The sequence below is a fragment of the Herpailurus yagouaroundi genome, unplaced genomic scaffold (genome assembly GCF_014898765.1).
Source record: "Herpailurus yagouaroundi ecotype Mexico unplaced genomic scaffold, PumYag 141, whole genome shotgun sequence".
In the NCBI taxonomy this organism is placed as follows: domain Eukaryota; kingdom Metazoa; phylum Chordata; class Mammalia; order Carnivora; family Felidae; genus Herpailurus; species Herpailurus yagouaroundi.
The window spans coordinates 74,305,717-74,314,834 of NW_024412396.1; the positions used below are offsets into that span (position 1 = coordinate 74,305,717).

The 9,118-nt window shown below is 60.5% G+C and overlaps 1 protein-coding gene across 1 annotated transcript in view; it reads left to right on the forward strand.

Moving 5' to 3' along the window:
- TNFAIP2 (TNF alpha induced protein 2) overlaps positions 1–8,102 on the forward strand; it is a 58,343-nt gene extending 50,241 nt beyond the window's left edge. The window contains exons 2-11 of the mRNA XM_040478449.1: positions 9–313; positions 2,257–2,371; positions 2,532–2,654; positions 2,852–2,952; positions 3,549–3,647; positions 4,175–4,295; positions 5,178–5,300; positions 5,539–5,694; positions 5,880–6,001; positions 7,949–8,102. Coding sequence (XP_040334383.1) covers positions 9–313; positions 2,257–2,371; positions 2,532–2,654; positions 2,852–2,952; positions 3,549–3,647; positions 4,175–4,295; positions 5,178–5,300; positions 5,539–5,694; positions 5,880–6,001; positions 7,949–8,090 — 1,407 coding nt within the window. The 3' untranslated portion in view covers positions 8,091–8,102. The remainder of the gene's footprint in view (positions 1–8; positions 314–2,256; positions 2,372–2,531; positions 2,655–2,851; positions 2,953–3,548; positions 3,648–4,174; positions 4,296–5,177; positions 5,301–5,538; positions 5,695–5,879; positions 6,002–7,948) is intronic.
- Positions 8,103–9,118: the final 1,016 nt, after the last annotated feature.

Here is a 9,118-nt window from a genome sequence, read left to right on the forward strand (position 1 = left end):
GGCTGCAGCTGTGGCGGCGCGGCGTGGAGGAGGCGGCCGAGGAGCGCCTGGGCCGCCGGCCCGCCGCGGGCGCCGAGGGCCTCTCGGAGGCCGAGCGCACCTTTCTGCACATGGGCCGCACCATGAAGGAGGACCTGGAGGCCGTGGTGGAGCGACTGAAGCCGCTGTTCCCCGCCGAGCTGGACGTGGTGGCCGCCTACGCGGAGAGCTACCACCGGCACTTCGCGGCCCAGCTGGCGGCCATGGCGCAGTTCGAGCTGTGCGAGCGCGACACCTACATGCTGCTGGTCTGGGTGCAGAACCTCTACCCCAAGTGAGTGAGGAGGCCGCGCTGGGAGCGGTGCTCGGGGAGTCTCTGCCGTCTGTCTGGCCCCAGAGACTCAAAGGAGCAGGGCCCGCGCTGCTTTGCACTCGAAACCCTTCGTTTCCTGGCTTCGGCCACCTTCCACAGCTGGGGAAACTGAGCCGCCGAGAACGGCAGGGACTTCGTCATTCGTTCCTGAGCTCCCATCCTGAAGAGGGGGCCAGGTGGTGACCATCCGGGGCAGGGAGGGCGGTGGCAGAGGAGACCAGGGACCGTGGGAACCAGGAGCAGCAGGGGCCCTGACCAGCCTGAGTCACTTGAGGAAACCGTCCAGGAGGTGGTGGAGGAGGAGGAAGAGGAGGGAAGGGAGGGGGAACCAAATTCTGCCCGTGGCCGGAAGTAAGAGAGGCAGGCAGGGGAGGGGACACGGCAGGCCTGGAAGAAACTGGAGAACGATGTCCCCGCAAAAGGAGTCACCTTCCACCGCCCAGAGGCTGAGCCCTGACACGTTCTGGCAGCTGTGCAGAGCTTGCCAGTGTTTGGATTTACCCTGCAGGCTATGGGGCACTCCCAGGGGTGCAGCAGGGCTGTGTGGCCGTCGAGCCGGGTCACCCCGTGAGCCCACTGCAGAGCTGGGTTCTGGCCACTGAGGCCCAGGGCTCCCTGGGTGGGAGGCTGGCTCTGCTAACAGAGTGCCTCCGGGTGTCTCGGGTCTCCTCTGATTGACCCAGACTCCGCGGGGCCCTGAGCGCGTCTGTCATTTGTACAAGCAGGGTGAGGAAAGACTGGCAGCGCCGTGTGGAAAGGTCCAGGGCACGGAATGCCGGGGGCTCCTATGGGGGCTGACCCTGGTGTCCAGTGTGAAGCCTGCAGGAAGCCTGGAGGTATAGACAGCGTGAGCAGTGTCTGAGGGTCTCGGAGATAAATCTGGGTGGCCAGGGGTCTCAGCTGGTGCTGGTGGGTCGGCCTCCAGCGGGGGGCGAGAGGAAGGGCCCTGCGGGGGCAGTGGTCGAGGCAGCAGGGTGCAGGGAGATTGGCGTAGGGCAGGAGCTGTGGGAGAGACAGGCCGGTCGTGAGCCAGTTTCTTCTTGCTTATCCTAACTCACCAGGAAACGCTGGGCACTTGCACCTCTCAGCCTTCCTGTCCCAGTGACCTCGGGGCTTTTGGCCTGGGGCCCACTGGGGTCAGCGCAGCAGGAAAGTGAGGCCAGCTGAGCGGAGCCGTGGGGAGAGGGAGTCTCAGGAGGTGCCGTCGGGGCCTTTGTGGCCAGAGTGGCCAGAATGCAGGGAGCAGAGGGACGCAGCCACATCCAGACAGGGGAGAGGGGCAAGTGTCCAGGCGGATAAAGGCCTCTGAGGAAGTGCCAGGGCTGGGCAGTCCCTGGGGACCCGGGGTCCCACACAGGCGCCACAGAATGAGTGGAGTAGCTGGGGTGGGGCAGCCCTTCCGGCCGGCACTGACCCACCCTCCGGGGGCAGCAGGGCCAACCTGGGGGTGGTGGAATAGGGCTGGCAGGATGCCTGAGGCCAGCAGTGAGGGGATGAGGTCGGGGCGAGGCCAAGAGCGAGTGGCTTGTCTCACAGCTGCCACCAAAGGAGCCGGGTTTTATCTGTATGAGACGGAGGCCTTGTGGCAGGGAGGAGGCCGGAGTTGGGTTCGAGAGGCAGTTCCGCCTGCCGGCTGGAGGAGGGATTGCTGGGGACGAGGGTGGGAGCCAGGAGGCTGGAGAGGAGGCCTCTGCCATGACCCCGGGGAGAGCTGGTAGAGGCCGGGCATCAGGAGGGCTTCTGACCTGAGCCAAACTGGGCAGACAGAGACGGAGAAGCAGGGATGGGGGAGGGCGATTGAGTTCTGGGCCCGCCAGGGACTGAGGCTGCGAAGGCGGGCTCTCGCTCGGGCAAGGCGCCGAGGGGGTGCAGGCTTCCTCATGCTAGCCCCCCTTTGCCTGCAGTGACATCATCAACAGTCCGAAGCTGGCCGGGGAGCTGCAGAGACTCAACCTTGGGAGCCTCCTGCCCCCCAGGCAGATCCGGCTGCTGGAGGCCACGTTCCTGTCCAATGAGATGGTGAGTCCAGCGCCAGGGCGGGGGCGGTGGTGGTGGGGGGGGCAGGAAGGAAGCTAGGGGAGGCTCGGAGACAGGACGCAGGCAAGGAGCTTGACAGGGACTCTTCCACGTGGGCAGGGTGATGGGCTGTGCTACCCTAACCTGCCTCTCCTCCCCGCAGACCAGTGTGAAGGAGTTGATGGCCCGTGCCCTGGAGCTAGAGTGTCAGCGCTGGGCCCGGGATGTGGCTCCCCAGAGGCTGGACAACCACTGCCACAGCGAGCTGGCCATTGACATCATCCAGGTAGCACAGCCGGCCCCTCGTGCTCTCGTACAGGCTGCGTGCGAGAAGCCGTGCACCGTGCGGGGCCCACACCCATGGAATCCCTGCGTGTGCGCACGCACGTGTCCACTCTAAGCACCACCCGCCCCTTGTTCCCGCATGTTCCCCGGTCCTGGTCCAGGTGGGCTCTTGCTCAGCTCTCCCCCTCACCCCTGCAGATCGTCTCCCAGGGCCAGGCCAAGGCCGAGAGCATCACCCTTGACCTGGGCACGCAGATAAAGCAGATGCTGCTCCTGGAGCTGGCCACATTCCTGAGGAGGTGGGTGTGCGGGGGGGGGGGGGGGGTAGTGTCTGCCTAGCCACTCCTCTCAGAGCCGTCTCTCCTCCCTTGTGGCCCAGGTGGGTATCCCTTTCCTGCCTCTGGGGTGTCTGTCACTATAAGCAGGAGTCCTTTGTGCCCCCACACCTCTCCTGGGACCCCTGAGTGCCTCAGGTGATCTGACCACCCACCCCCTCCCACTCAGCAAGAAGCTCTCAGCACTGCAGCCTCCAGCTGCAAAGACAACCCCCCCCCCCATGAGGCTGCTGGCTTCCCTTCTGGTGGCGCGCCGTGTCTCCAGCCCTGCATTTCTCTTGGCTGCTCCCTCCCCACCCCTAACCCCCCCTCTCCAGTCCTCCAGCTATAGAGGGATCTGGAGGGAGGAGTGGGGGCAGCGGGAGCCTTGACCCCACTGGCTTTAGCGTGTGAAGCCCGTTCCGTGATGCTCCGGGGCCAGCAGCCCCTCCCTGGACTGCAGGGAGCCTGTCAACCGGAAAAGCACTCTGTAGACCCAGGGAGGCTGCTGGGCTGGCCGGAGGCTGCTATTGTCCGGGTGTTTGTGCGGGTCCGGCATGTGCCCCTTCCGGTTTCAACAGCTACCAGCGAGCCTTTGATGAATTTCTGGAGAGAGGCAAGCAGCTGAGAAATTACAGGGCCAATGTCATTGCCAATATTAACAACTGCCTGTCCTTCCGGTAAGGGCGCTAGGAGGGGTTTGTGGGAGCGGGAATCACTGGGCCTGCCAGCCTATTGGAGGGAAGGGCAGCTGGAAGGGGGAGAGGAGGTGCGGGGTTCGGGAGGGGGTGGGGGGTGCAGCATAAGCGAAGATGTGGAATTCGAACGAGCATGGCCTGTGAGTTGATCGGGGTCTGTAGGGGCAGCGGCAGCAACGTTTATCGAGTGCTGGTGGGCCAGCACTCCTGCGGAGGATTTATTTCTTATTTTATTCTCATGACACCCTTGTGAAGTAGGCGCAGTGGTTACATCTGTGAAGCAGATGTGGGTTAAGAGCATGTGGTGCAGGTGTTTCCAGGGGCTGAGAAGGGCTGGGTGCTGCCTGGGGCGCAGAGATGGGTTGACTTGGACTTGCTTCCACAGGGAATGGGGAGTCACGGAAGGTTCTAAAGTGACAAGGTGGTTTAGGAAGATTTGCCGAGGGCATTGGGCTCTCTGGGTGTGGGGCTGTAGGTTGATCTCCCTGCCTCCATCCGTGTCCTTCCAGGACAGCCATGCAGCAGAAATGGCAGACACAAGACCTCCCCGGCCACCTGCTGGGCCCCTTGAGTGAGCTCGAGAGTCACGGCTTTGACGCCCTGCTCCAGAGCCTGTTCGGGGACCTGAAGGTAGAGGGAGATCCCCGCCCTGGGATGCACGCTGAGCTTAGCATTGGAGGGGGGGATGGAGGGGGCCCGGGAGGGGAGGAAGGGCAGAAGCCAGTGCCTGGCACTTGTGCGGCCAGCTGTTGAGGCCCGTGCTGCCCAGGCGATGGGGGCCATGGAGGGCTTTGACCTCGTCCCCACCACTTCAGCCCGGGCTTGGCCTCAGAGGGGTTGCCCAGGGCTGGGAGCTTTAGTGCCCCTTCCCACGTCAAGACCCCGTCCTGAGCCTGCACGCTTTTTCTGCACCTCCCCCAGACCCACCCGCCCATGCCGTGTCCCCATGCCCGACTCCCAGCTGTGATGCCCAGAGCCTTTGATGGCCACTGCCTCATCTGTTCTGGGCCAAAAAATACGCAGAAAGCCCTTGGCTCCCGTAGCAGAGGGCGAGGCAGGGGTCCCTGGAAATGAAGAGGAGGGTTCCCTGCCTGCTTTCTGTGGGAGCCCGCCTTGTCCCTGCTGCTCAGGACAGGCGGCCATGAGTGGCCAGCCAGTGGTGAAGGCCGGGCAGTGACCCTGGGTGACTTGGCACAGGTCTTTAGAGGCTCAGCCAAGCACAAACCCTTGTTTATGCAGGAATTTATTTATTTCAGAGGGGGCGGTGGAAAAGGCCCCAAGGCAGACAGATGGTTGTCCTGGCTCCAGAGCTGCAGCTGGTTGACCTTGGAGAAGGGTACACGGACCCTGTCTCCACTTCCCGTCTGTGAACGGGGACTTGAGTTCCCTGGGGGGTCCTCGAGACCCCCTTGCCCCTGCACTGGGCCCTGTGTGTCCGCGTGCGTGTGTCTGCGGCTGGTGGCCCTTCCTCTGGAGGGCGTGACCAGACATCCTGCCTCTCTCCTGTCACAGCCGCTGTTTAAGAGGTTTACACAGACCCGCTGGGCCGCCCCCGCGCAGACCCTGGAGGAAATCATCTCCACCGTGGGCGAGAGGCTGCCTGAGTTTTCGGAACTGCATGACTGTTTCCGGGAGGTGAGGAGGTGCCGGGCTGATGGCTGGGCCCGGCGGGGAGGGCCGGGAGGGACAGTCTGGACACACGCTATCGTGCACATACACACTCAGAAAACACACGCACACACACACATGCACACGTACCACTCTTTTGCTTGGCCTCTGCCCCTCCCCGGACTCCTGGCTTCAAGGCTTCGAGGGAAGGGGGTGAGCTCCCCAGCGGTGATGGCTCACGTGTCCCCGCCCGCTCGCCTCCCAGAAGCTCATGGAGGTTGTACACCTGCACCTGGTGAAGGAGTACATCGTCCGCCTCAGCAAGCGGAGCCTGGTCCTCAAGTCCGCGGAGCAGCAGCAGCAACTGGCGGGTCACATCCTGGCCAATGCCGAGCTCATCCAGCGTTTCTGCACTCAGAATGTAAGCTCCTGTCTACCCTTCCCAAGCGCCACTGGGATGGGCGGCCCCTCCCCCCAAGTCCCTTCAGGGCCAGGCACGACCCCAGGCCACTCCAAACCCGATCGGTTCTGACCTGAACTTCTCTGAGCCCTTGGGTGCCTTTTGGGGAAGGGGCAGCCTACCTCCAACCACACCTGTGCCTGCAGGGCTCCCCAGCGACCTGGCTGCATCACGCCCTCCCCAAGCTTGCCGAGATCATTCGCCTGCAAGACCCCAGTGCCATCAAGATCGAGGTGGCCACTTATGCGACCTGGTACCCTGACTTCAGGTGAGAAACAAGGGCGCCACGGGACCTGGGCAGTCAGCATGGCCCTGCTGGACCCGGTCGGAGCCTGGTAGGGCCGGAGTCGGTCCCTGCAGGGCTGGTAGAGCTCAGATACTGGCCTTGAGGATGCAGTCCCAGCAGTTAGCCTGTGCTGAGGGCTGACTGTGTGCCCGACGCTGCCAGGACCTTTACAGCAGTTCATGCGTCTGAAGCTCACTGACCACCTTATGATGCTGGTGAGGTCTGAGCTTAAGGAACTTGTCTAAGGTGACACAGCTGAAGCCAGGTAGTCTGGCTCCACAGTCCATGGTTCTAGCCTAATATGATACTGCCCTCAGAGGGGAAACTGAGACCAGAGAGACTGGAGACCTGCTAGAGGTCATGGCAAGTCAGGAGTGAAGCTGGGGTCCACCACTGAGGTCATCCTAGGGATCCTCAGAGTGGAGGTGCAGCCCCCCGCTGCCTGAAGGTCTGGTGAACTAAGGCAGTTTTTTCTCTAGGCTGAGTCTTCTGACATGACAGGGAAAGTTTGCACAGTCTTGAGTTGGAGTGCTTAGCCTAGTCCAGCCTAGTCTAGTCTCTGGCTGATCCACTCCATCCATCCACCTACCTGTCTGCTTATCTATACACTCATCCATCCATCCATCCATCCATCCATCCATTTATCCATTCACTCATCAACCCATCCACTCATCCATCCATTCACTCATCAACCCATCCACCCATCCATCCATCCATCCAGTCATCCAACCAATCAATTATCCATCCATCCATCTATCCATCCATCCATCCATCCATCCAAACACCCATGTACATGTCTACTCATTTACCCATCTGTGTAGCTATCCAGCCATCTGCTCATCCACCCTTCTACCTATCTCCAACTGTCTACCCTTCCACCTACTCATTCATCCTTCCATCCATTTAGCTACCTATTCATCTACCCGTCTACATCTACCCATGCATCCATTCATCCCATCCATCTACCCCCTTACCTACCTATCCATCCACTCATCCACTTACCCATCCATCCACCCACCCATACAAACACCAATATACTCATCTACCCATCCATCGAGGTATCCATCCATTTGGTCACCCACCTGTCTACCTATCCAACAATCCATCTACCTCCCCACCCACTCATTCATCCATTTATCCATTCACCTACCTAGTCATCCATCCATCTACTCAGCCATCCATTCACTGATCTGCCTATCCATCCATCTATCCGTCTACCCATCCGTCTACTCACCAACCCACTTACCCATCCCCTCATCCATCCATCCCCTCATCCATCTACCCACCTGTCCCCCATCCATCCATCTATCCATCTACCCACCCACCCACATGTCCATCCATCTACCCATCCATCCTCCCTTGCTCCTTCCATCTACCCATTATTGAGTGGTCTCCTGCTTAGTGCCAAACTCTGTCCTAGGTATATGCGTTACTTCTGCAACGAAGTAGAAGACAGAACAGTCTCAGTCCTCCCTCGTGTAGGTTGCAGCGTGATGAGAGTTAGTCATAATGAAGTGATCAGGCACAGAAATAAACTTACGAGCTGTAAGGATTGTTTAAGCAAGATTGTGAATGACAGGAGGTGCTGACTTTAGAGATGGGAAATCTTGGGGGAGGTGACATTTTAGCTGAGACCCGAAGAGTAAGAAGGAGCCGCTCACCTCCAGACTGTGGGCAAGAATATTTCAGGAGGAACAGCCAGTGCAGAGGTCTGAGGTGGGCAGGAGTTCGGTGCACTCCAGGGAAGGACAGGTGTCCAGTGGACACCTGCTGGAGTGCAGCGGGCAAAGGATCGAGTGAGTCCCCCTCACGGGCAGGGGCTTGGCTGCGGGGCCCTGTGGCTTGGGCCAGGTGTCTGGGGAGCTGGAAAGAGGGGTGAGCAGGGGTGTTGGTGACTAGACTGGACTGACAGGATGCTTTCCTTGCCAGCAAAGGCCACTTGAGTGCCATCTTGGCCATCAAGGGAAACCTATCGAGCAGTGAGGTCAAGAGCATCCGAAGCATCCTGGACGTCAGCACGGGGACACACGAGCCCTTCAAGTCCCTATTTTCGCTTATAAAAGTTGGTTAGCTTTTCCTGCCACCTGACCTGCTTGTGAGCACACAGTGAGCATCGGGCACCACCCCCCTTGGTGGGCAGCCACCCACTTGGGGGCTGTTCAGACCAGCCCCCGCTTCTTGGCTCCTCGACAGGCTTCCGGCCTACTGCTGCTGCTTCTGCCCAGCCTTGGCTAAGGCACAAACCCCTGGGCAGCTAGAATTGGATAAGTCCCGATTTGTTTACCGGTCCAGCTCGGGGCGGGACACCCAGTGTGGGGAGCTGCATGGAGCTGGGCTCAGCACGTCTATGGACTCGAAGGCAGAATTGGAAAGGCAAGGAGGCAAAAATGAACTCTTATCTGGGGCCTCGGCCTCCTGGGTCCTCCATGCACTGACAGGGGTGCCTCCATGGGTCCTCCTGGAAGTCAGCCTGAGGTCTGGACAGGGCAAGCCTGACCTCTGACCCCTTGGCCTCTGTATCAGTGTCCCTGTTGCTGCTGGAACATGTTTCCACAAACGTGGCAGTTTCAGTTGGAACTTATCCTTCGGTTCCGGAGGTTAGAAGTCTGACACAGGTCTCATGGGCTACAACCAAGATCCCAGCAGGGCGGGCTCCTTCTGGAGGCTCTGGAGGGAATTTCGTTGCTTTTCCCAGTTTTTAGAGGCTGCCTGAATATCGTGGCCCGTGGCTGCCTTCCATCTTGAAAGCCATCAGTGGCCAGTCAAACCTTTTTCACATCACAGACCTCAGACCTTCTCTCCTGCCTCCGCGCCTGTCTTCCAGCTTTAAGGACCCTTTTGATTACCTTTGGCCCACCTAGATAATCTGGGATCATCCCCATTTTAAGGTTAGCTGATTAGCAGCCATAATTCCTTAATATGTCAGGTCCCTTGGCCGTGGACCCTGACATAATCACAGCTCCAGGAGTCAGGACGTGGGCATCTCTGGGGTGGGGGGGGGGGGCCCGTTTTTCCCCCACCAGCCCCCTTACGCCCCCCCCCCCGGGGGGGCACCTTATCCTACCCCTCTGTCACCCCCCCCCCCCACCCCGGCCTCTG